The following is a 27,638-nucleotide window of genomic DNA, read 5'->3' on the forward strand; positions in this document are numbered from 1 at the left end:
TGAAAGCTAGAGATTTTTCTTCTCCTAGAAAGTTGCTAAGAGGACAGTGACAATAAACACATTTAGTAATTATAGATTGTCGCTGTCACACACAAAAATTGTAACTTTCAATGGAAGTCAATGTAAAAAAAACTTTTAATCCAGGTTATTTAGAGCATTTTCATTGGTTCTTTCTGACAAAATGTAAGAAACAACTGGTAGATTGATCTGTCGAAAAATGTAAACCAGCAGAAACAGAGATACAAGGTTTTTGTGTGACAGCGATGGTATGAGTTTTGTGTAGATTAAGGTTGGGTCATGTTTTGGTGGCAGCATACAGAGTTTAAGTGAATAGGACTTGATTTGGAATATTGATGAATATTTTTTTTCTTTCTTGATTATTACCAAAAAACATTAAAACATTATGATTTCGATGTTTTAGATTAAATTGATGAACTTTTAGGGTTTTTTTGTGTCGCTTTCAATGAACTGATGAATTACATGTGAGCCAAACATTTTAAAGAAATGAAAACCTGTCATTCTGTACTTTTTTACCACCATTAAAAAACAACCACAGCTCTAATGTTTTTTTTTTTTCCCCCCACTCAGATAAAATCCCACTCTTCCCTTGATTACGTTACTCAGGACTGTGTGTGTCCATGCCGTGTTGACACTGTGAGAGACACTGCAGGCAGTCGCTGTTGTTTTGTGTAAGAGAATATACTGAATCTGTGCTGTAATGGAAGCCAATTTATTAGACAGCCTTAGTACATTGGTACACAAGTATACTTTTGTTTGTGCTTCAACGCTCGCAAACATGGAATCCCAGCAAGTTCAACAGGTTTAAGACAGACTAACTTCTCATTTATTAATATTTTCTCTGATAAATAAATTTAATAGAAATCTAGTAGACACAGTCAGTGCTTTACAACAGCGAACCGAAAATAAAGGAAAGTAAAAAGCGTTTGCATCACGGAAAAGGCGTAGTGCAATTATACAACCTGTCTGTCGGAACAGAGGAATAAAACAGGAATAAATAGAAATAAATAGAAAGAAAATCTATAAATAGGGGGATATGTTTCTTTGCAAAGCCATTCACCAGTGGAAGATTTAACATTGCACCAGAAGATAAACTAACGAACAGACGAACCAAATATAGATAGTTGCTATTTTTTTCCCCAGTTTACTACTACAACTACAGCGAAAACATCACAAACACATTGGCTTCACATTTGCATTTTTCAAAAGGAAATGTTTTACTACTTCACAGTCAGAAATATCACCAGTCAACAGTGAGACGTTAGAACATCAACATATGGCATATACAACAACACACTACTCAGTGCATGGCCCGGTTAAACATTGTATACTAACCAATGATAGGACTTAATCTGACAGGATACAATACTGAAATACGACTGGCCCTTTTTTGAATATTCTTCAAACATTTGCAAGCAATGGCCTTTCTGACACTAAAACGTGAGAGCAATCAAAACAAAAGGGTTGTGGCAAGTAAATACAGCCAGCTCTGTGGCCAGGGGGACGGGCGGAGGGGAGGAAGAGGGCTGATTTTTTGATATTTGCCCTCTGGAACTATGTACAGTGTTTCTTTCACTTCGTCTGCTGCTTCTCTGACCTACACAGCAGCTTCGGCTTCTTCTCTCTCGGTCACAGAAGTCCCAGCAGATGTCCAGAAACGGTCAAACTCACAGCACTGTTTACAAGGGGCTTTTCAGAATGGCCACAAAGCAGATCCCAAGGCATGCACACCTAACATGATACAAAGTCTAAAACCAGAGCTTAGGAGGACAGCAGTTCAGCAAGTAGCAGGAGAAATAATAGGACTTTTTTTTCCCTTTTTGACTGACCACTGCATACACACACACACACACACACACAACTGTCCCTCCCCCTCCCACAGCCTTTAGAAATCACACCGAATAACTAAGGGGGAAAAAAAACAAACCCAAAAAACAAAGAAAGTCTCTACCATTTACACGTTCTAGCAGGTTTCATAGCATACAATATTACATTTGGTACTTTCAGTTTTAAATGGCCTTTGATATTTAAACCTTATTTTGACAGTGTAATCGTTTGCATCCATTGTAAAACATGAGAATACTTGCAATGTTTTTGTTTTTCAACATACTATATATATTTATATATATTTATATATTTATATATATAATCTTTTAGTCAATGTTACCATTGTTTTGATTTTTTTTTCCATGTTTTTTTCTTTCGAGCAAGATGCATACACAATTAACATAGGAGCCAGGGGGTGGGGGGGTGGAGGTTGTCGGGTAACGGGAGGTGAGGGGATGGTTTTAGCTTGTCTGATCCTCATCTGGTTTGTTCATGGCCTTGAGTGCGTCCAGGAGCACGGTAGGGGTGAAGACATGGGTCGAGCCTGTAGGGGTGAGAGCCCAGGAGGGAAGCAGAGAAGAGAAGATAGACATGCATTAGAACTGCACAGACACATCACTCAACATTACAAAAAAATGTGTTTTCAGCTGTAATATCCGTTCCACTTTAAAGAAATATGAAGGTGAGAGGAAGGTATGTTGAATTATGGAACGTTCAAAGCAAATAAAACAAATTAAAACCTCGATATGATTTCTTCATGATGGAATTAAGGAGTTGGGGTTCCTGGATTTGTGTGTGTACAACTATTAGAAGCACTAGAGCAGGCCCAGGTCAGATATGCTGACATCTGAGGATCGTGCAGTAGTTAGGACAGCAGATGCATTCGTTAAAGGCTGTTATACAATGAACGTGACACAAATATACCAAAGTCTGAAATACATACATACTATATCTATATCATACATGCAACTTTTACTGGAATTTTGCAGAATTGTTCGGGACGAAACAAACAAGCATCAGAATGTGTTTAGGATTATTAAATCAGCTGTGAAACGAGGTCTTAAGTCACATTACTGTGGAGCTGTCTCTCCTAAAACACTCCTAAAGTTTAATCTCCACAAGGAAACTCTGTCCTCCTTTCACCACTGACCTGCCCAGTTTACTCTATCTGAGAAGAGACTACACCGTCCCAAATCACATCGCTCCCTACATAGGGCACTACTTAAAAAAAAAACTAAAAAAAAACTCACACACAAAAATAGCTAACCAGCTACAGCATGGTACTCGAAGAGTTGTCTCAGCGATTAATGAATTTCAATTATTTTAGATCAGATTACATTATGTGCACTTTATTTCGCAACCTGCAAAGTGCACTACATAGGGGAAAAGGAGTGATTTGAAACAGGGCCTCGCCCAGTAAACACTGCAGGCAGCGTTTAGGAAGAGGTGCTTCACTAATGAGCTAGGAGAGTTTCTGCACACAGCTCAGAGGCACATTTACTGAGTTGGGACTATTTGTAAACAGCTTTTGAGGACGAAGCTCCACAAGTGAGCACAGGTCCCTATCGTGTAGCTACACTAGCTAATACTAGCTAGATAGCTACATGGTATAAACGATATGCTAGTCGTAATAATGCGGGTTTGGCAGGTTAGTACACAAATTAGCTAGCTATAAACTTTCTAATTAGACGTAATTAAGCATTGCTGGGCCAAAAAATATATATATCTATCTATCTATCTATTTATGTACACACTTATGTACCAACTGATGGCACTAGCTAGCTAGTAGCGCTAGTGGGCGATGATTAGCTAGCTAGCTCTTATAGCAAGTGTGCATTAAGCGTCAAAAACGGCAGAAAATAGACCGATGTTTTACAGATAATATGTTTAAATAATACTTTTCTAACATGTCAGTTAACTAACAGCTCTTTTAACTGCTGTTCTGTGTGTTGTCTGCTGTTGTTGCCTCATGTTTACAACAAGGCTCTGAGCTACGCTAAGCTAAATTAGCCGCACTTTCCTTTCCACCTGCCGCTCTTTCTCGAAAACTACCCTCAGCATTGTTCATTTCTGCCCTTATTTCGATCAACAAAACAAAAAAAGAGCATTATTTTAACTGATAAGCAGCCAAAACTGTGCTTCCAGTTCTAACTATCATTTCCACCTTAAATATAATAAAAAAAGCGGTTATCGTGTAGCTTTCAGCAGCAGAACGTATCGAGCTGCTGCATGATTTAAGGTGGAACTGAGAGTTAGAGGTAGAGGACAACTTCAGCCTTGTTTTGGCTGCTAATTGGTAACATCACCGCACTTATCAGCTCAAATAAAGCTTGTTCTGGGTTTGTTCATGGAAGTAAGGTCACAAGTGAAGAACAGGGTAACTGCAGGTGCCAAGAGGACGCCAGAGGGCGCTCTGCTAGCTACCACACAACCAAGGCTCGGAAGTGGATCAGGGTTTAAAAGCTGATGCTTTAAAAATGTTTGGTTTAGCTTGGCTCCAGAGTCACTGGATCAGATCGGGACATCCCTACTACAGCCTACAATGTGGACTTTTGAGTATACTCAACTTTTATCTATACTACATACTCAAAAACTAGATGGCACTACTGGTCAGTATGCTGGCTGACTGTTAAAGAGAGCTGGGATTGATAAAGAGATAGATAGAGAGATAGATCACTTTATTTATCCCACGGGGAAAGTCAGTTTTTACAGCAGCAAAATCAAACGAGAGAGCAGCATAATAAAGGCACTTAAAATAGTAGTAAGTAATTTTTGGTGGATTGGAGTGTGTGTTAGTGTGTGTGCACTAAATGTCAAACTCCAGATGTTTTACAGAGGAGTGGTTTAAATAAGATTTTCGGACATCAGATAACTAACAGCTCTTTTAACCGCAAAAAAACGTAAATACAGATCAGAGGGCAAATAAATATGAAATTTGCCGTCTGACATCGCGTTTGGTGTGAGAGGCATCGTAAGTGTACACACGTTGTAATAACTAAACAATCGCTTTTAGTGTGTAAGGGTCTTAAGACCACGATACAAGATATGAATATAAAGAAAGTGAACTGAAGTCTATCTCAGCTTAAGATAAATTAGCTGAAGACACATTTTTAACAGGTTACAAATAATATTAATCTTAATAATCAATCAAACATTTGTCCCATCAGAACTAAATGAAATCCTCCTCAGAGGTCTAACAGCTCACATTGTGAGCTTCTCATAGACCTCTGTGCACAGTTGGAACAGATGTTTGATTCAGCCCAGCACTTTGGAGTGTCCTTTTACTGAACAGTGTGTTTGTTTCTTTAGCAAAGCTGCATATTTCTGTATTCTAGGACTTCAAGACGTGATCTAGATCAACTAATGAATTTGAGGACTGAGAGCAACCAAGAGGAGCAAAAGATCCTGAACTTGTGAAGACTCGACCCCCACTGAACTTGTGAAGACTCGACCCACACTGAACTTGTGAAGACTCAGCAAGGATGGAACTACGTTGCTGGGTCAGTAAGTTACCCCAGGACCATCGTTTAACTGGTCTTGCTTGACCTGAACCCACTCAGATGACCCAAACATGCAGCATTGCTAAGCTCTGGCTAGAAGCACTGTACACTAGCGGTGCTTCAGCTAGTAGCTCTCTTACATCAGACTAGATGAAAATAGCTCTTAGAAAAAGCACCAGAATAGAAACAAACTTTCTTCATGGAATTGAATGACTGTATAGTTTAGGAAGTGTTCAATGTGGCAGTATGGGTTAGGGCTGGCATACTGCACATGGTGATCATTTGTACTGGGAAAATCCCAAAATGATAAACCAATTTCAAAAGAAAGAGGATATAAAAGGGGATATAGCTTTAGCAGATGATTAATAATATGTAGCTTTACTACATGATCATTAAATCTGATTGGACCCTAGGTTATCTTGGAGAATCACATGCTCAGAGACTCTTCGTTACAGTACCCATTTAGTGCAAACTGTGTGAATAACCAGTGCAGCAAGTGTTTTATTTATGTATTGTAGCTTTCATTACATGTTTAGACAGAGTATACTAAGGACACAATGAAGTCAATACAACATGTAAATACAACACTTGTTGCACAGCTACAGCTTTGGGAATGCATTGTAGAAATAGAGTACTGTTGAATACTGTAGTTTGAAGAATTTGAGCAGCCTCATAAAGTCATGAACTATGACAAAATGTATAATTCATAAGTGGCTGAAGAGGCAGTTGTGAATTTGGTCTTGGAATTGACTGCACATCACCAGCGTTGCATCCAGACCAAGCTCAAACTGAATGAACAGGTATTGGAGTTGATAATGCCACTCTTAAAAATAAAGGAAGGAACTTTTTTGGTTCCAAAAAAGTGAGAAGAGCATTGATTTACCTTCTCAAGACATTAAAAATGTTCTTCACACATACATACAGCTCTACTACAAACAGGGTTATAACCAAAAGTGGTTCTTCTATGGCATCCCTCAAAGAACCATTTGAAGCACCTTCATTTTTAAGAGTGTAACACTGATGATGTGCAGTAAACCCTACTGCAATTCCAGCCACTGGCTGCAAGAGAGTATACAAACATCTAAAACATCCTGTTTGATGCCTGGTACCTTTACAAGCCCCAACCAGGACATCTTGGACCTTCTAATAGAAAGCGTGATAATGTACATACACTATATGTGCAACTGTTTGTGGACACCCCTTCTAATGAATAATTTAAGCTATTTTAAGTCACATCCATTGCTGAGACAGATGTGCAAATGCACACAAACACAGCTTGTCTAGTCCCTGTAGAGAAGTACTGCCAGTAGATAAGGACTCTCTGGAGCAGATAATCAAACATGAACCTATTGGCACCATGCCTAAGGCCAGGTGTGGGCTACAGGGGTATAAGGCCCCCCAGCATTGAGCTGTGGTCTCTGGAATGATGGATGGTGCTCCATTCAGTACATTTGGGATGAGTTGGGGAGTTAACGGTGAAGTGGGGTGGTGATCATCCAACATCCTGGGCTCAGTATCGCTCTTGTTGCTGCATGTAATCAAATCCTCACAGCGATGCTCCAATAACTAGGACAAAGCCTTCCATGATCAGTAGAGACAGTTACTCCAACAAAATACCCTGGATTTGTTGGACGGAACAATGATTTAGCAGGTGTCCAATATTTGTGTTCGTATAGTGTGTATTGTACATTATATCTGAAAGCTTTTGTGGTGTAGAAGTACAGCGATACCAGGTTGGGGCTTTAAGGTCGTTCTATGTTTTAGCAACAGGCAGGAACAACACGTATTGGTGATCTAGGGGAATATTAGGATATGTGGCGACTGAAGTGCTAAAGCATATCAAGAGAACACAGCTACATTTCAAGCTTTGGCATCTGCAGAAGATACCCACACAGAGCTCAGCCAAAATTGCTGTAGTGGGGAAAAAAAGTATGCGGCAACAGGGCAAGCCCATGCTAAACCAAATGGAGCGTATTGCTGTGTAGTCTGTGCAGACGCCCACTTGCTCATGTAGACATGTGATGTGTGGTGGTTTGAGAAACCAACTGAAACCAAATCATCCTCCGCTGAAATCCAGCGTCAAATCAAGGACCTCCGCTGAAAGAAACTGTTAACTTGATGTGAGTGACTTTCTTGGATTGTTATTCGAAAAGCGAAAGTGGAGTATGATGAATCTCGAGGGTAGATTAATCTGCGTGGGATCAAAATGAAAGGCAAAAAAGAAATAAAGAAATGAAATCTTGGGGCAAATGTAGTAGCTCCTCATCACCCGAAGAAGAGACACCACTGGGTTTAGAGGGCGTATGCCAAGGAAAATGCAGGTTAATCCACCCAGCTGAGAGGATGGGGGACAGCAGGGATGGGGTCAGCACCCGTTGCATGGCCACTCCAGGAGGCTCCACCCACTGCAGATCTCAATGACTCAGCAGTCTGCCATACGTGTCCTTTATCAGTGGTGCATGTAAACACGAATTGACCTCTGGTCAGCAGAAGGTGGGGCCTTCGTTGGACTGGCACACTGCAAAAAATGATGTCTTGGGATGTGAAATCACTGCACCGATCTATTATTACTCATTATAAGATTGTTGAACCGATTGTATAACTTCACTAGATTCAATTATGGATGCATAACAATGTTAAGCATTTTTTCCTTTGGTATTTTGCTAATTTGCTCCATACATTAGGCATTTCCAATTCCCAGCCACTTGCTAGCACTCTTGGCATACTGTTCTACGAGAGGTTGGAGGGTCAAGGCTAACAACATTGCCATAGAGCTGAACACGCTTGAAGGAGAACACTAACTGTCAGATCTGTTATGTCAGCTAATAGATATCTATGCTGGCTAGCACTGTGCTGAGGGATTGAGGACAGGAAGGGTCATCCTACCCACCACCCAGAGAGAGTAAGACCAATATTTCATGAGTTATTGCAGAAAGTTTAAGTGACACTGGGCCAAGCAAATCTTTCATTCATCTGTAATGCCAATTTAGGTATTTTATATTTTTACTATTTTATAAATGTTCATGTATCTGCATCAGCATTATCGGTGTCATTAACTGAATTTAAAAGACAAAGTGAGGTTTATCAGAAATCCCATTTGGTGCATCCCTACTTAAAACTAGTAAAACGTCTTGTTGAATAAAACATCATTGTTGCTCAAAAACCTATCAAATTTATTTCATCTTTTGTGACTAATAGAAATGATCCAAAATGACATTAAATCAAATATTTTTACATTGATTTCCATTGAAAGTTAAGTAGATTTTTCCTTCTCCTGTAAATCTGCCAAGCCGAGATACAAGGATTTTGTGTGATACTGATGATATTCTTACAACAATCTCATATTGAGAAATAAATCTGTAAATATATATGTTTGAGTCGATTTCAAAAGGTTTCACTTGCCAAGATACCACTTTTTTACAGTGCTGGTTGCCCATGCAATAAAGCCGGGGTCAAAAACTCATCCCTGAAGAGGGAGCGGAGTAAAACGGTGTATAGAGTGTGGTAATAAGGAAGAAAAGAAAGCCCTTGTGCTGTGGGGATTCAGAAAGGGCTTCTTTGAGCGGCTGCCTTTACTTTGTCAGAGTCTCTCCCACCCTTCCCTTTTTCTCTCCCTCTCTCTCTCACTCGTCTGAGGGAACGGGGTCCTCAAAGGACACCCTAGTGGACTCTCGGAAGTCGGGGTGCCGCAGGTCCATTAGAAATTTGGTTGGGGTGAGCGTGTGAGTGGAACCTGCGAAGGAACAAAGGTGGCTTCACGCTCAGTTTTTTCATCCAACATTGCATCCCCATTTTCTTTCTTTTTTCAACTTTCAGTCATCTTGGAGAAAAGGAAGGGTTAAACAACCATTTCTATGCATCCATTTATTATAAACATTGATTGGGAAATGCTTGTGAACTTGGAAATTTCTTGTGAACAGAATGGTCTTACAATACTCACAGTCCTGTCTAAAAAAACATGAAGATAAACTGCATATAAGCAGAAGAAGGGATTTGTAAAAATTCTGATGAGCACAGATTCTACATACAGTACTGTACAATAGCTGAACTTAAAAAGCTGAACGTGGAAAAGCACAAGTCCAAGAACATACACAGAGACATACACCACTGAAACATTAAGGATGGCGTAGAATACACTATTTAGCTTAGAAGACACTTAATTGAGTCTAGTCCTGAACTATGTGACTCACTGTTAAAAACATTAGTTTAGGCTTAAAGCAGCATTATGAAAGAATTGGTGGTGTTGCTCATGGGCTCCCCCCACAGGTGGGGAGTGAAATTCATGTTTGCTCCACTGACGAATACAAAATGTGCTTTGAGCACCCTCTTGTGAACAGCTGTACACATGCATTTGTTGACAAGCTATGAGATGAACCGGCAAAGTAAAAGAAGCATGTGGACTGAGTTGAGAGTAATATTACAGTATTTCACAAATATGATTACAGAGCTTTATGCAGTCATGGGAAAAGGTCTTAATACAGCTCCACCATAGTTACATAGTGCTGTAGCAGCATCCCGGTCCAGAGTGGCAATGACGGAGACACCATTCTTCCTATTATAGTCAGTAGAGCATTAACATAATTTTTATGATGTTATTTTAACATAAAATTTCTACATAATGCTGCTTTAAGGTTAATCTGTGTGGGAACCGGTCCTTCACAGTGCTGCAAGTGAATCTGCCTCTACAGTCTTATTTTGATCTTCGTGCTACAGAGCTTTTGGGAAACCAAACCGAGAACCATAAGCACAGCAGAAATAGACAGAATAGATTATCGACGGATGTTTCTGCTTACACAGTAACCGTGTCAACAGGACGAATGTGGGAACTCACTCAAAAGGACGTGCAGGCAGCGTGCAGGCAATGCTGTTTTTACACAGAAAGCGCTTTTCTGTTGGAAAACACTGCTCTGATTATGCAGACAAGCGTACTCCGCTCCTAGTTCAGCTTATATGTATCTTACTGGAGAGCAGGCTTACAAAACAAACACTCTTAGTTTGTTGAAGTCTAATCTGCTGTAATCCACCATGCTTTCTTTTACAGAAAGTGCTCACTAGTGCCCCTCAGCTGTAGACTCACCAATGATGGCCTCCCATTTGCCGTTGGCCTGTGTGACCTCATAGGCGCAGCGCATCTCACTGAAGGACACGCCACCAATGATGAAGACGATGACGCGTGGTCCAGTGCGGTACTCTCCAGGGGTCTTATTCTTGTGCCAGTGGCCATACCGGGCACTGCCAGGGAAGGGAAATGTTAATAACAAAGACGGATGCTTTCATGTTACAGGATGAGAACAGGACCCATAACACAGATGGTTTCTTAATGGTTTCTGAGCTTTTTTTTGTTGTCAGTGGTGTTAACCTCTTATTCTAACAATAGTACAGCCAGACATTTTATTAACATGCCATTCAATGCAGTTATTGAGTATTTTAAGGCATCTTTAATGTGAAATGGTCAGATGCAGTTTTACAGGCATACTATTTTTCTTCCAGATTTGGCTTTCTAAAAAGTTAATTATTATTATTATCTAAAAAATAATAATAATAATTAACTGTTACTTTTTGCTTTTGCCGTCTACTTGGCTCTAGTTTGGCTTGGCTGAGGTAGTCTATCATGTTTTCAAGGGGGTGGACGACTGAGAGAGGCGATGGTAAAAGCAAGTGTCATCTAGCATTAGCTTTTAGTCTAGGACTGACTCCTGTTTGCCTATGCGGCTTTTGGAGGAACAACAGTTTTTGTTTGAGGATCACGGTTCGTCAATTGCATGTACTGAACTCTTATTAATTAACTAAACCACGGAAAATACGATATAGTATAGAAAATACAACAGTATTACTGAAGCTTTATGAGCTTGTTATTGATTTTGGTAGTTTCGCAACATCTATACTGTAGAGCTCGACAGTGGAGTGTGTGAATATGTAGGTGCTGATATTTGCCCATTCTCCCATTATCATGCTTGTCTCTCAGCACTGATATAACACGCCCCCTCTTCTCCACACCTGCTCTGTGGAAGAGTCAATAGCCGGCATAATGAGGGAGGAAATGGGACTGAGTGCTGGTGATCTGTAGTCCGATCAATACACCCACACTGCAGGACAGGTCCGTGAAATAGGCTGCACCCATTTCTCTCAGCTCCACGCAGCTGAGGAGCACACACACTTGCACAAACCGGTGCAGCTGTGTGTGTGTGTGCACGCTTTTTGTCTTTTCTCTGGGTAGATCAGTTTGCAGTGTTGGATCATTAATGCAGATGCTGGAGGTTCTATTGTCTTAGACTGCCTCTGAATGCCTGCAGCCTGTCGGTCGTCTCTGCCCCCACGGCACCAGCTAGCAATCATAGTATTGATCTTTTCTCTCTCTCTCGCTCTTGCTCTCTCACACACAAATGATTATTGATTCTTTCTATGTCTGTCCCTTCTGTTCTGGAATGGCTGATGCATTAAAAAGTGTGTGTGTGTGTGTGTGTGTGTGTGTGTGTGAGAGAGAGATTCCCAGTGTTGGGAGTAAGGCTACTGACTTAATAAGAATGTTCTTGCCTCACTTACTTTGAATATTTAAACATGTGTATATAGAGCCACATGCAAATGTATGAACACACATGTTTGGGAATATTTTTTATGAAAATGTTCCATTAGCGTTTTGATCAGCTGTAACATTAGCACCAACTTTTGAGTGTAGTCCTACAGATCTTACCAGTTGAGGCATGTAATCCACAAGACCCCTGTCCTGTGGTATCTGGCTCTAGGATATTAGCATCAGATCCTTTAAAGTTTGAGGAAGTTGTGAGGTGGAGTCTTCATGGATCATATTAGTGAGCCTCAGGTGCTTATAACAGCTGCACCAGTTCAACTGTACTTTCTTGGACCACCCTTGGTAGGTACTGACTGTATACCAGACAACCCCAATAGCCCGTAATGAGATTCCTTTTCATTGAAGCATTAAATAAAGTAATTTTATTACATTAGGAGAGAATTCATTTGTAATGGATAACTTCTTGTTGAGTAAATACCCCAGCACTGATGATAGTGGTAGTGTTGTGAGAGCGTGTGTGTGTGTCTGTGTACCTGACTGCTGAAGTGCTGAAGGAGGAAGAAGAGCGAGTTGAGATGTAAGGGTAGTGCTTGGTGTCCAGCTTGTCATCAATAGCATCCTGCAAAACCCACAGGAATGCTAGTACACTAGTACACATGGACAAGCATGATGCTATCAATACTCAGACCAAAGAGAGTGTTTTGTAAAGTTTACCTCCATGATGTCCTTGACTAAGGGGGTCCAGCGAGAGAGCTGGTAGGTCTGCTCACTTACACGCTCCTTCCTGTCCATCTTTTTCCCTCTGCGCAGGGTGGACTAAAATACACACAAACAGGTGAGCGGATGGTCAATGATTAGTTAAGGGGGGGTTAATGGTAACCCCAGGCTAACACACTAGCTATAAGATAATGTTATCCCAACTGTGTCCCTGTAACAACAAATGTGCAAACCCACCTGAGCATGTTGGCTGGGTAGCTACAGATTAATGTTAGCTAAAATCTAATACACTACGCTCTTAAAAATAAAGGTGCTTGAAATGGTTCTTCGAGCAATGCCACTGAAGAACCACTTTGGTCCCATAGAGAACCATGTTTGTAAAATATGTGAGTGTGAAGAACCTCAAAATTGATGAAGAATCTGTACATCAAGTGATGGTTCGTTAAACCTTAACGTTCTTCACACTCGCACATCTCTTTTAGAAACATTCTGTGGAGCCAAAAGTGGTCCTTCTATAGCATTGGCTGAAGAACCAAACACCATCAAAATACAATACAATGCGACACAATACAATATACTGTATTATTACACCCTTAATCCTCTTAAAATGCTACTCTGGACCTGTCACTATACTGTCAATAGAAACGTCCCATAACTTCATTGGACTTATACAGAGGGTACAGTCTGAGAGCACCTAAGAGAAAAGCTAACTCACATCTGTGATGATGGGCACACCCAGATGAGCCATGTTAGTGATGATTTCACTGTCCTCAGGAGGGATCTGCGCATGCTGGATCAGTTTATTCAGGTTCTCCTCTGTGATTCCTGAGTGATCACAAACACAGCATGTCACTCCATGAAAAGCACGGCCTCCAAAAGGACCGCCAGCACTGTTGCCCTCCACACTGTTAAAAGTATAAGATCGTTGAGAACCTTTCAGAGGTTCGTCAGTTTAAAATTGTGGAGGAACTTTTAAGGAACGCTTTTCTTCTAAAAAACCTTTTCTTAAAGGTTCCTCCACAGTTTCAAACTGAAGAACCTGCAAAACGTTCCTCAAGGATCTTATACTTTTATCAGTGTACAACGTATGTCTCGCTTCCTCACCATTCTTGAGGAAAATGTAGAGTAGGATGATGCGAATCTTGTCGTAGGTGCTGACGTTGGCATCCAGCAGGATGGGCACGATGGCCCTCATAGGGTCCTTAATCTTCTCCCCTTCTGCATCTGTTCCCATGGCCAGATCCTGATGCACAACAGCAGGGGATTAAGGGTTACATGTGTAAGCTCTGGTAGGGAATTAATGCAGATCATCAGGAGGAAACTGGATAACAAGTTGAGAATCCTTTTGCTTGTAGTGTAAAGTCACTTAAACCCTTAGAGGTTGCTCTTTTTGCCAGTCAGTACTAAATCTGTGTTAATAGCTAGAAGATACATCACCTTCTATCCCATTTTTATAGCTAGTGTGGTCTGTGGTGCACACTACGCCTGAATTTGCACTTCTGACTATTTTCCCAATTGGAAACGATTTCTTGTTGGGAATTGTATCCCAAATTGTTCCAGAGCTGATCGGTGGTCCTCCTGATATTTTCAAACATTTGATTTTGAATACTGAAGCCCTGAGAGATTGCACCAGTGTGAGATGACCTGTCGAAGAGAACAAACCCTTGCTGTGTGCTGCTGCACTCAAGAAGTGGAAGCTACATTTGCAGAGCTATGGAAAACGCATGAGTGTATATATCCATAGTGCATATCCTGTAGTGAGTGCTTAGTGTGTTTGAAATGAATTTGAATAATAATACTAATGACATTATTCTTTCACTATTAATAATGCTTTTTGTATATTTTAGGCACAATGTATACACAAAATGACTCCCAGCCCACACATTTTATATATGTATGTATACATAAGGTAAAGGTGCAGCAGTGTGAGTTACCTGCTCCACACGGCACAGCTTGTCCACAGTGCCCTGGTAGTGCTTCATGCAGTCTTCTGCCAGCTGCAGGTGAGTAGAGTACTGCAAAGACAGAGAATCGCAGGTTAACCTGATATGAAATGTTTGTTACCCTGTCCTTATTACGCAGGATTCACCACTCTGCTCTAACGGCACAGAAATGTTCCCAACTCTAAAAGTACAGCCCTACATTTTGGCCAAAGTCCTTTTCTAGCCATTGTCTCATTACTTCCCCACAATGTGTCGATCACTCATTTGTAAATTATTGCATTTACCCCATCAATCTTATCTGCTTCTTCGGAGTGGGTCTATAGCCTAACCGGAATCATTAAGCACAAGGCAGGAATACCCTTGGACAAGGCACCAATCTATTACACCTACCACATGTTTTTGGGAAGAGACTGACAGAGACTGGATTGAGGTTCAAACACACAACCCCAGACCCCCGGAGCTGCTGCAGCACATATACTACCTGCAGTGCCACGGGAGCTCCTCTTGGGGTTATTCGAATAGCAAAACTAGTCAGAATGCACGTCCCATTTTATGTCAAGTGTCCTCTCTCACCTTGCTGAGCTCCTTCTGATACTGCGGCATCTTTTTCAGCATCTGAGACAGATCCCTCATGGTGGTCTGAAACATGGGGAAAATGTGTTAAACACAACGCAAGCACACAATGTGTTTATTATGGAGAAGCAATATAGGCGAAGACAAGTCACTGAAAATGACCCCTGCAATAAAATCTCGCTGTGCTTCACCTGAACTGTACTACAGCTGCAACAAGCAGCCAGTGAGTGGAGGTGTGTGTGTGTATGAGAGTAGGCACAAAACTAAACCTTGTATTAACACAGACGCACAACTGTTTGTGTGTGCTGTGTCAGTAAGGGAATCGATACTAATCCTGCTGCAGCTTCAAAGAGGGTTTAAGATGAGTCAGACTTCAGAACGCAGATATGGCTGCAATCACACACTCACACACAGACTCATAAGCCAGGCTATCCTCCTGCTGTTCCTTCAGACATTGCTGCTGCAGAATATTCCCCTCACCCTCCCCTCACGTACCTTCTCTCCAGTGTTCATCCGTTTGCTGGCGGAGAACTCCTTCAGGGATTTTGTCACCTCCCTGTAAAGGAACAGACAGAACTGGAACAAGGATCTTCTTATCTTTAAATACAGCTTGTATAGAGAAGAGGAGATGAGGAGAGAATGGAGTGAGAAATTGACAGAGAAAGAGACTTTTTGTGGAGAGAAACAATGAACTGAAAGAAAAGGAAAGCTCTATTCTCTTAGAGGTTCATCTCATCCTTCAACTGTCTGCACTACTCCTGAAATTGAAACACAGTTGTGTAGCAGTTGCATCAAAGCTACTATCCAGGGAAACCTTTCCACTACATTTTGGATCATTGCTGTGAGAACTGGATTGCATTCAGTGATCCAGTGAGGCCAGGATGTTGGATGATCACCACCCCAGATAACATGCCCATGTGTGGCCTGTATGGTTGGCCCAACTGGGAACTACAACATGTTTCATAGGTTCCATGTTGGCCCCACATATGGATCAGGGTCCATCAGGGTTCCACCGAGGTCAGTGATGGGACCACAAGGGGTGAAACGTGCCCCGTCTGGGTCGTACATTGCACATGGGGCCTAAATTGTACCCATGTAAAAATTAGGGTGGGCTGTAATGGCGGTGCCCAACTGGGTCACATAAACAACACATGTACAGACCCACTCAGAGCCCATGCCCACCTGGAAGCCACCTAGCCCACGTTCCACCCGTGTGAGCCCCATGTGAGCATGTTGGCTAGGCCATCATCCCCAACACAGTTTTGTGGACTGTAGACCAAGATAGACCTCTGCCTCTGAAGAAAGGAAGGATCTCATGATCCAGAATATACAAGCTGATCGTATAAGCATGGTGGAGGTAGTGTAAAGCAGCCAATGTAAGCAGGAGCACCTTCATCAAGCAGCAGGATAATGACCCAAACCACCCTGCCAAGTCAACAAAGAACTTCATCAAGGAAATTAGTAGAAGTAGACGTTTCAGACTGACCAAGTCAATCAGCAGAGCTTAATGCAATCGAGCATGAATTTGAACTCCTGAAGCGGAGACTGAAGGGAGAACCCACCCAAAACAAACTACTGAAACAAGCTGCAATAAGAGCCTGGAAAAGAATGCAACAACTGGTGGTGGGGGGGGGGGTCTTGATGCTGGTGTCTTGATGCTTTTGGCAAGCAAGAGACGTGCAACCAGTTATTTAAGTGTTATTGTTGTTGAGGCTGTCCGTTTCCTAAAATTTGCTCACCTTCAAAGTGTGTGTTCTTACACAAAATGTGCCTTCATCAAAGTTGTTTACTACATATAGATGTAAATATCAATACATGCTTCTGCTTTAAACCTAAACCCTAAAATCTTAAACCTAAATGTCTGCAGTGTAGCATACAAACATAAAACTGGCCCTGTCATTCCAATACTTTCAGAAGAGACTGTATATGTGACTGTATAAGTGTTAAAGCGGAGTCAAGATAAACAGGAATGGAGAAAGGATCAGGGGCGGTGCGGTAATGGTGTTACTTACTGAGACACCTCAGCAATGTGTTTGTGTCGCAGAGACACCCACAGGTCATCATCCTCATGCAGCAGAACCTCCTTCTCCCGAGAATCTCCCATTCCGCTGGTCTCATACCTGAGCCACACACCACACGCTAATGCTTCAGCATCACTCCAACAGCTCAGCAGACAACAGTGTAACGTTTCTAATACTGTACAGATCTTTCAGGTCACTGCTTCTTAAGCTCCAGCTGCTCATCACAGTAGATCTGTTGCTCAGCCAGTTGTCACTGTGCATGTACACTGTACAGTTCAAATATTTTCAGTTGTACATCTACTGTGTGCCCAGAGTGATGAACAAAGCTGTAAATTATTATAAAATGATTATTTAGAGTGAAGAAAAATTAATCATTACATTTATATTCAGAATATCTGTTATTCCAACAGTGGTGATCAAATATTAATGTAAATACTTACTGTATACTTAAGTTATTACAGTATCACACTGTTTTACATTAAATATCTAACCATACATTTCAGACAGTTATTGTGTATAAATAACAAAAAATACTAATGTTGCTAATATTATATAATATTATATAGTAATTACTTATATGCTTTTAGAATGTCTGAATACTAGTGTGTTCTTGTGATTTATCTATTCTCAATCATTTGGACAAGTGATCATGTCTGTCTCACTTGTAGACATCGTTCTCAATGGGTAGCAGGTCATAGCCCATAGCCTGGAAGGTCAGCTCGTGCAGGACAGGGGAGACAGGGTCAAAAGCCCGGTCCAGAATGATGAGCTGAGAGCGGGCCTTGTCCGGACCCTGCAGATGGAAAAATCCAAAATCCATATTATTCATTTAATAATAAAAACATTGATTACAGTTAAAGAGTATTTTCAATAAACCTTATTTACTTCTGCTTATTTACTACTGCTCTGACAGTATCTGTACTGCTTTGCAATTGGTCACACCAGGTTCACTGACTTTTTTGACCAAAATGAAAAAAAGAATGGCACCTAACAAACCTTAGTTTCTATCTTGACAGTTGCTAAATGTACTTAGAGTTTAAGTGCTTGAGTAAGTTTCTGAACTGTCACTTTTAAATGTCTTGATTTTTAATTAATATATTTTTTTTTCTTAAGTCATTATTTCATCAAAGTAATAATGCTTTTACTTACATGTGTGTTTAGCCTATGAAAATCCAATGTATTTTTTCTCTGGGATATATATTGCGATAAATACAGGGCTTTTCACCAGAGGTCAGTTTTTATCCAACATGTAATGCTATTATTAATTAATAGTGTACTATAGTATGTATCCAAGACTAGAATAAAAAAATGTTATTGAATCGTGGATATGTATTGGAAAATGAGAGCATATTTTCTATCAGTCAGCAAAAAAAGAAAGCTGTGTCTGCTTTAACACTGCATGTCCTGCGATGTGACTATTGCGTATGTGCACATCACAATTACGATGCTGAAACGTTGAAGCCCTAGTTCAGGCCACTTTACACAACTGCAAGCACGCATTCAGCATCTAACAACCCTTCATTTAGATCACTGGTGCTGACGGAAACAAGAGACCTTTCTCTCTCACCTCTCCCATTGTGGGGTCATCTGCCTTGTAGGCGTCCAGTTTGTCCTGCACCAGCTGCGCCAGAGTGGCATTGTCTTTGTACTCGCTGCATTGACAGACAAACCAGATAAACAGACAGTCAGACTGCAGTGTGCACAGGCGGTGGCTGTTTACTGTAGTCATAGTGACAACCAGCGGCTGTGATCCAACTTAATGAATAAGCTCTGCTGATAAGAACTCGTCCATTGCTGTTCTTGGTTCTGACCTCAGTGTGATTGGCTGAGCGGTATTCTGTGAGTGCCTTATTATGGCCATAATTATTCTCTTGATAATGGCACTTCTCTGTAAGTCTCTAAGTATCCGTCCACCTTATTTGTCTGTAACCTAGCAACTGGTTAAAACATAGTTTTAATATGAAGGATAACAAGCCTGTTGAAAAGGATAAACTACCCTCGGTATCGCACAGCAGGGTACTCCTTCAGTGTGGCACACAGAGTGGCCAGCTGCTCAGCTAGCCTCTCCATCACTGGGTTCTTCATCTGGGTCTTGTGGGGGCTGTAGAAACTCTGGAAGGCATCAGGATTGTCCAGAGAGAACACCTGAAATCATACCAGTACATGCTTAATATATGATTATTAATATATGATTAATATATGATATAACTCCACACTGAACTCTCAGGAAGGGATTAGAAAGCACACAGCTTGTCCTTGTGGTATTGCCAATACAATAGGATGAGAGTTCTATGAGCCTACTGTCATGCACTGGCCACAGGGATATAAAGCTCCTCATCTGGAATGATGGGGCTCCATCCAATACATTTGGGATGATGTGGGATACAGTCCTGTCACTGAATGTAATCAAATTCTGACAGCAATACTCCAAAATGTAGTAGAAAGCCTTCCCTGGACAGTAGAAATAAATTATTTTAAAATTTTGGATTTTGGAAAAAAAGTTATCAGGTGTCCCAATACTTTTTTTCCACATACAGTGTATCTATCTATCTATCTATCTATCAACCTACATATCTATCAACCTACCTACCTATCTATCTATCTATCTATCTATCTATCAACCTACCTATCTACCTAATTACCTAATTCCTGGTCCTGGAGATCTACCACCCTGCACAGTTTTGGATCAGAACTGTAGGTGTACTGTAGGATTGGGTACCCAAGTTCTCTCTCTCGCTCACTCTCTCGCACTCGCTCTCAAGTCCACGGTGATACAGGGGCTGCATTCATTTTTCTTCCCTGCACTTCCCTCCTTGCCATAGAGCCCGATGTGTTGGATTGCAACTGTAGGTGTGCTGTAGGATTGAGTACCCAAGTCCTCTCTTTCTCTCCATCCTGTCTCCTACAGGCCTGCTCTCTCCCTCTCTCTGCCGCACTGCTCCTTCCCCAGCCCCTTCCCCCCCATCTGCACATGCTCACGTGACCATCCTTCTGTTCAGCAGATGGGTTCCCCTTGACGCTGACTCCCCCTCATAACCTCGCCTAATTGGTGGTCAGTTGGTGCGGATGTTGCGGTAGCCAATAGTGCAGCTCTGAGGAGGCGGGTCTGAGTGAGGTTGTAAAGCTGCAGCATCACGCCAGGAGCAAAGCGCAGCTCCTCTGACTTCACTGAATTAATCATTACAGACAGCATCAGCAGCAAAGCATTGTGGGCCTCATCGCCTCCACCCCCCACCCCCTAACACCCAACCCAAGCAAAGCTGTTCTGCTGTTCTGTAACTCACTCTCTCTCTCTCTCTCTCTCTATATATATATATATATATATATATATATATACATATATTTATATATATATATATACACACACACACACATGTCCAAAGCTAGACTCGTCTACATCACTGGTCATTTATTCGTCTTCTCTCTCCTTCATCACCACGCTGCCTGAAGTTATCCTCCTCTGGAACACTCCAGATTCCGCCATGCTAAATCCACTGCATCCTACTATGCTTAATGCACTGGCACTCTTGTCCTTCACTAATTCTTTTCACACTAGGGCTGTGTATTAGCAAGAATGATATGCATCACAAAACGGGTTATGATTAAGTGTACACTACATGGGCAAAAGTATTGGGACACACTTCCTAATCACTGAATTCAGGCGTTTCATTCAGTCCCATTGCAACAGGTTAGGGCTGGGTAATTCACTGAAAATTAATCCCAGTGGTCTAATGCAATGCCACTATGGCCCAGGGGTCACAAGATCAAAACCCGAGCCATAGAGTTTTGCCACCTGCAGTCGGAGTCCGAGAGAGCACAATTGGCCATGCTTTCTCTGGGCAGGTAGATGGGTAGATCATGCTTATGTTGATTATTTAATTCTGTAAGTACTTTCCCCACTGTGTGTGTTCATGTACTGTCCCCTTAAAAACATCCTACATGAATACATGATTCTGATTTGAGATCACGTGAATTCCAGTGTGCTACTGCATGTAATAGGATGCCACTGTTGCAAGAAGCCAGTTGGTAAAATTTCTTCCCTCCTAGATAGTCCACCATCAGCTGTGAGAGGTATTATTGAAAAGTGGAAGCATTTAAGAACCACAGCAACTCCGAACATAGCAGAACATAGCAGCACCCCTCATCTTCCTAAGTTCAGCCATGTCACTCCCTCACTGCTTACCTTGCACTAACTTCCTAGGTGGTTTAAAACCATGATGGAGGCCTACAAAACCAAAAACAATGGACCAGCCTCTCCTTACTTGATAGCAATGGTCTTTGAGCTTTAGCCTTAACTTGATCCACCATCCTTCAAGACTCGTGGGAGACAAGCATCTAGACATCTGTCTTAGGATCGAGGTGGGTGCCTAAACAGCTAAAGTGCTTGATGTCTTCAAATGTAGACTGAAGAAGCATCTCATTCAAGAGCTGCTAAATTAGCACTAACCTTGCACTTATTAAACAGCTTGTGGTTGCACCTAAAGCTGTCAGGCATTGTGCATCTGTGTATCTAGGTTAATAGCACTGACTCTTGTCTCTCGCATTATCTTAGCTTAGGGGTGTCTTTGGATTCTAGCCTATTTACACTAGCTAGGGATATTTTCCAAGTGGGCAGCTAGGCACTTCTGGGAGTCCATGGCCATTTATCAATGTCAAATTGTCAAAGCCCCCAATCCCTCTCTCTCTCTCTCTCTCTCTCTCTCTGTGTCCTCTTCATTGCTTCTCACCTGCGACTCGTATGGCAGGAAGGCGATGTTGATCTCATTCAGGGTCTTGATGCACTTGGAAGCCCGACTTTTCACCACTTCATTGAATAAGGGGTCTGGGCAAGCTGCAAACACAATGTTTAGAGAACACCTCCTTAATCAGTACTGCCTAAGTACTCTCACAGGTTTCTGAAACCTAACATTTCCATTCTTTTATTCTACGTTAACTCAACTTAGTTAACAGTCAAAAGTCAAATGTGCTCCTAAATCCCATTTTTCTGCATCTCAGTTTGGTCAACAATACATACTGGGTTGAGCCTCAGCTGCAGCTGAAGTTGCTTATATATTGTTTAAGGCTAGTCTGTAGCCCCTCCACCTCAGTGTGTTTACTGTCTGTTCCTATTTGCAAGTTTGAACTCTCAGATCACAAGATGTCCCCTGACCGAGAGGTTTTTGACAATGGAGCTGGAATTCAAACATATGATCTTCAAATACTTCATAAGTAGCAGTTAGACCGTAGGGCCACTCTAGAGCTGTGAAACTACAGTACATAAAAACACAGTTCTGAGTGAATTACCTTTCGTTCCATATTGATATGTACATGGATTCACAGCTCTAGAATGGCCCAATTGTCTAACTGCCTGCTTTTCAAGAGGCAGAAGATCATAAGTTTGAATCCCCTTAAAAAACACATTCCTCCATGGTCAGATTTCTGAGTAGGAAGGCCTCCCGTTATGTAATAGGATGAGTACTAACCTGCATATGTAAATAGATAGCAAACTGCTTAAAGGGCAGGAACACAGATAAAAAACAGCTTACATTTTATTTGATCAATTTAAGCTGCAGTACATTTATTAATGTTTTTGAGGCTCAACTTAAATTGTGTTGTTGACCAACCTGAGATGCAGAACAAAAAGTGAGTCAACTAAGCTGGGTTGAGTTAACTAAGTAGATTCATACATAAAACAGTAATGTCCCATTTACAAAAGACTACAAACCATGAGTATAGTGATGCTTTATTTAATATTTGCAAAAATAAAGTACATAGGAAAGCAAAATGAGATAATGCCATGATGGTCTGACCATATGCAGTTACTGTAAACTGCCTTTTATAATGCATTAATGCTAACCTCTATGAGTAGTATGTTGTACAGCTGTATTGTCTGATACTTACAGTCAGTGAAGAACACGTGAGCTGCTCTGTATTTGGACGAATGAGGATCTTTGAAGTCAGTGACTAGGGTCTGCACAGACTGGAAACAGACAAGACAAGAAAATAATGGGTTGTAAAAATGTGTGGAAATGTGAGTCATTATACGGACCGGGTGTCATTTGCATCCGCAACGTTTGATGAGATGCAGAAAGCACAAAAAATGTCCCAAAGTGTTTCTAAAGCTGAATGAATTTTGAACACATGTTCTAGTTAACATATCAAAAAAGAGTAATGTACTGTTCTTGATCATTTTTCATGTACATGGTTATCCATATTGACACACATAACATTAGCAACAATTAAGCCTTCAGGATTCTGTTTGTCCCAGTTTACATATATTTCTTTATTTTGCTTTGCAAACGTTTGATTTGTGTACGTCCCTCAGTTTGACTTACCACCCCGTCACACTAGCTTATTTTGTCTATAAATAATGTGCTGTTGCACTAAATCACAAAGAGCCTTTGAAGATGGGAACCGTTCTGACGTCAGAGTCTGTTAAGCTCAATCCAACCACCCCGTCACACAAAATCAATAAAGAAAACTGTTTTATAATTAAGTTTTAATACTATGAAAATTATATTGACATTGTTTGGCATGTGTGCTATGTCAGGAGCTTGACTGTATGAAGAACTGCGGCTATTTTAGGATTAAGTTTACCACCCTGTCATTTTTTACTGTGACTATGACTCCCACATCTGAATACAAAGGAAAACATTACGAGGATTTAATAGACAAATTAATAGATGAATTTGTGAATTTTTAAAGTGTGATGAAAATGCTGACAATTGCACCCATTTTGTACAATGACTTGCATATATGTGTTTACATGTTCAAGTTACCATAGCAGCCATGCTAATGCAGAATCGGAGGTTGTTTTGCGTAGGCTGAGTCAATACTGTGTTTGGTGATGTGCTGCTTCATACAGCGTGTGACATATGGTCAGTGTGAGCCGTGCGAACAGGCGGCCTCCCTACTGAGTGACTAAAGATAGAGGGTGTGAAAAGACGTACAGCTCTGAGCTGGAGCGCTATGGAGCCTGGCTGTGTGTTTGCTGTATCAGTCTGACTCACTGAGTGTGTGTGTGTGTGTGTGTGTGTGCACGTCTGTATTTATTGTTCATTTAGATTTTTTTTCTGAGGTGTTGCATTGCTGGTGTAATTGCCTCGAGCTCATACCTTCTCAGTGGGAGTGATCAGGTAAATGGCCTCCAAGGTGGGGAGCGGCTCTCTCCGCTTGTTTATGTCCTCAACAACTGAAGCGGGGGAGAATTAAAGAGAGAGAAAGTGAAACAGATACAGCATCAGGCAATACATCTTACACTGCCTGTCAGTGGCGGAAAATCACATTTGCACAGCCGTGGACATTTTTTTAAGCCTCAAGCCATGTTGAGTTCTTAAATGCGCCACAGAATGCATTTAATGAGTATTTTAAGATGTTTATAGCTGTATAAATAGTAAGTATGTGACTTTGGTTGGGGCAAAAATGCTTAGATACGAAGCCAATGTACCACCCTGTTATTTTGCTTCAGAATTAATCATGCAAATTACTAGAGGCTTGTAAAAAAAAAAAAGTGCTGATGGCTGGCTTACAGCAACGGCTCACAATATTGAAATATTTTAGCGTAGTTTTAACAAAAACACTAAGTATTCATCAAAACTATGCTGTTAGCTTTTAGCCTTGCACCCGCTCACCTCCCTGTGTTTGTCTTTCCTAACGGTGTAGGGGCAGTGGTGGCTCAGCGGTTAGAGCACCGGGATATCGATAACAGGGTTTGATTCCCGGGCTTGGCAAGCCGCCACTGTTGGGCCCAAAAGGCTAAAAACTAACAGCCCTTTACCCTCTCTGCTCCCCGGGCGCTGGAGTTGGCTGCCCACCGCTCTGGGTGTGTGTGTGTGTACTCACTGCCCCTAGTTCACTAGTGTGTGTGAATGTGTGTTCACTACCACAGATGGGTTAAATGCGGAGGACACATTTCGCTGTGCAGTGCACACTGTACAGTGACAAATACGTGCACCTTTAAAAAATAATCCAGTAATAATCCTTTCTGATGTGTATTTAGCTCCAGTTTGGTTCAGCTGAGGTAGTCCAGTTTGTTTTTGAGGGAGCGGACAATAGAAGGAAGAGATTGTAATAGCTGGGCAGTGTTAGCGTTTAGCCATGTGGGAATTCCCATTTGCCTCCCTGGCTTTCTCTTTGTCATTTGTCAGATTTGATCTCCCCTTCTGTGAACACTGGCACAGGACAAACAGCAGTTACAAGGTACCCTGGTGTCCATTATTATTATTATTATTATTATTATTATTATTATTGATATCACCCTAACTAGCACATTCTGGTGGTGATGTGTAAATATAACAAGTCAAGACTGTTATAAAGCAGTCTGGGGGTTTGGAATTGGCCTGTTTTTCAGCTCTATTTTGGTTATGATGGATTTTCACAAGGAAGACACAATAATGTCTGAGGTTCACAGTTTTAATTAACTCTTAATTAACTGTGCTAAAGTTAATACAGTTTGACTTTGACCTTTAAGTAATCTTAAATAAACTCAAACAGGCAAGTGTTTAGGTATGATAATTTGATAATTTAGGAATGGGAACCTATAGAAGGCTACTTGCTGAACAGATTCCATAAGTGGTACCTTTTAATTACAATTCTAAAAGCAAAATCATATCTTAGCTGGATGACGTGAGTAGTAGTTGGGGAAACCTAGTATTGCTTTAAGAGCCAGTGCTACATTTATATTTCTATTCAAAGTCTTAGCTTCATGTTGTTGTTTTATTCCGTCTACTGATGTAATAACAGTGTAAAAAAAAGAAGAAGCAGGGTGACCTACTTGTGATGCCCTCTGTCATAATGTCAGTCATCTTGCAGCAGGAGGAAAGCATCCTCATGCTCAGCTGATCCACCACCAGAGCCTGAAGGGTCACAGAAAACAGGTGAGATAAACATTCTTCTATTTAAACGAAAATAAAAGGATCAATGACGCTTGCCTTCCTTCCAGGGAAAATCATTATTGGAAATGAGATGGCTGAGTGTGAAGAACCTTTCTGAAGTATAAAGAACTCAGCGTAATGTAAATGTAAATACCAATTAAAGATTTATGCGTTTTATCTGGGTCTGTACATCCCAGCCAAGAACCATTCAGTTATCTTTAGTCTACAGGCAAATCCAAGTGTTAAACAGGATGTACTGATATAGGTTGGTTGTTAATTCACTGCTGTGACAAACTGAATATTTTTTTCTGTGTGTTCAGGAACCAAAGTACTGGAAACTGAGGGTCAGATTACTGTTAAAACCACATTTTAAATCACTGATAAAATCTGATAAAAACCTCATGAATAGATTTTCTGGACTGTTCTGGGTACTAGAGCTCCACACTGGGGCAATGGGGGACAAGCAAACTGATTGGCTTTTTTTGGGGGGGGGGGGCTTGTTGTGTTATGAGTGTTATGAGAACTCCCATTCATATTTCAACCAGTGACATGTCTCCTCATTTATAACCTCTCTAAGTGTGCATTTGTTGACAAGCTGAGAGATACAAGACCCTCAAAGACACATCTGAAGGTAAAGAAACATGTGGACTGAGACTGTTCAGTAGTATTATATATTACATATATAATTAATATGACTAGTTACACAGTGGTACGCCATTCTTGCGAGAGGTCTCATGCAGCTCTGCCGAAGGTGTTGGTGCACTAGCAGTGATCCAGCCTGGAGTGGCAATGAACAAAAGGCACCATTCTCCCCATTACAGTCAGTGGAGTATCAATATGATTGTACATAACCGGAGTTGATGTGTTCATAAATGTTTCCTGGAATGCAAGCTATCGACAGAATGCACTTAGGACATTATGGCTGATTGATTGATGGCTTTGATTGGGGAGTGTGCCGTAGATTAAAGAACTCAAGCACATTTGGAAAACATGCTTAGCTGTTGAGGAAGGGTTGTTTTTTATAGCTTTCTTTTTTATGTCTGTCTTACCTTCCATTCTCCCTTCTTCTTCACCTTCTTGATCACATCATTCATGATCTCTGCAAAGAAAGAACAGAAGGGGGTTTTGATATCGGTCTGTTTTTCTATTGATGATCACAAAAAGATATATTAATATTAATATTTGAAACAGATTTAGACTGATATAATATGATCTAATGAGAACGCAGCATGTGTTCAACTCTTCCTAGACTTCCATTCAGGTCCTCAATACTCTGCTGGTGGCAGGAGGCAGATCATTTCCGTATGGAATGAATGACATTAATACTGGGGGTGGAAAGACAAATGAACATTCCTGTCTTGTCACACACACACACACACTGACTAATTGCATTCATTGTCCTGTCATCAATGTCATGGCAGAAGTTCCAGTGTTTTCTGTCGTCACACCATCAACAAGGGAAACTGCTCTCATACATCAACACACACCCTTAAACATTGGTGTCTGTCGTAACACAGACATGATTCTTAAATGGTCGAGCGGGCCTCACACTAAACACTCTTTACCAGTTAAAATGATCATAATATTCAGATGCTTTTGGGAAGCTGGGCTCTGTTTGTGCCAGTCGCACCCAAGCCTGTCTGTGCTCGCTGGTCCTG

The 27,638-nt window shown here is 41.2% G+C and overlaps 1 protein-coding gene across 2 annotated transcripts in view; it reads right to left on the reverse strand.

The window, feature by feature from the left end:
* Positions 1-714: 714 nt before the first annotated feature.
* stxbp1a (syntaxin binding protein 1a) overlaps positions 715-27,638 on the reverse strand; it is a 49,130-nt gene continuing 22,206 nt past the window's right edge. The window contains exons 2-20 of one of the 2 annotated variants that reach the window (XM_072661259.1): positions 27,030-27,079; positions 25,881-25,962; positions 24,223-24,299; positions 23,009-23,087; positions 21,856-21,959; positions 19,125-19,273; positions 18,696-18,780; positions 17,791-17,921; positions 17,120-17,227; positions 15,603-15,663; positions 15,108-15,173; positions 14,526-14,606; positions 13,696-13,834; positions 13,307-13,416; positions 12,589-12,690; positions 12,408-12,493; positions 10,423-10,577; positions 8,922-9,078; positions 2,299-2,389 (exon numbers count right to left, since the gene is read on the reverse strand). In XM_072661259.1, coding sequence (XP_072517360.1) covers positions 8,969-9,078; positions 10,423-10,577; positions 12,408-12,493; positions 12,589-12,690; positions 13,307-13,416; positions 13,696-13,834; positions 14,526-14,606; positions 15,108-15,173; positions 15,603-15,663; positions 17,120-17,227; positions 17,791-17,921; positions 18,696-18,780; positions 19,125-19,273; positions 21,856-21,959; positions 23,009-23,087; positions 24,223-24,299; positions 25,881-25,962; positions 27,030-27,079 — 1,775 coding nt within the window. In that variant the 3' untranslated portion in view covers positions 2,299-2,389; positions 8,922-8,968. Of the gene's footprint in view, positions 2,390-8,921; positions 9,079-10,422; positions 10,578-12,407; positions 12,494-12,588; positions 12,691-13,306; positions 13,417-13,695; positions 13,835-14,525; positions 14,607-15,107; positions 15,174-15,602; positions 15,664-17,119; positions 17,228-17,790; positions 17,922-18,695; positions 18,781-19,124; positions 19,274-21,855; positions 21,960-23,008; positions 23,088-24,222; positions 24,300-25,880; positions 25,963-27,029; positions 27,080-27,638 lie in introns of both variants that reach the window. The other variant, XM_072661260.1, reaches the window with a different exon arrangement.

The sequence above is a fragment of the Salminus brasiliensis genome, chromosome 18, assembly GCF_030463535.1.
Source record: "Salminus brasiliensis chromosome 18, fSalBra1.hap2, whole genome shotgun sequence".
Lineage (NCBI taxonomy): Eukaryota > Metazoa > Chordata > Actinopteri > Characiformes > Bryconidae > Salminus > Salminus brasiliensis.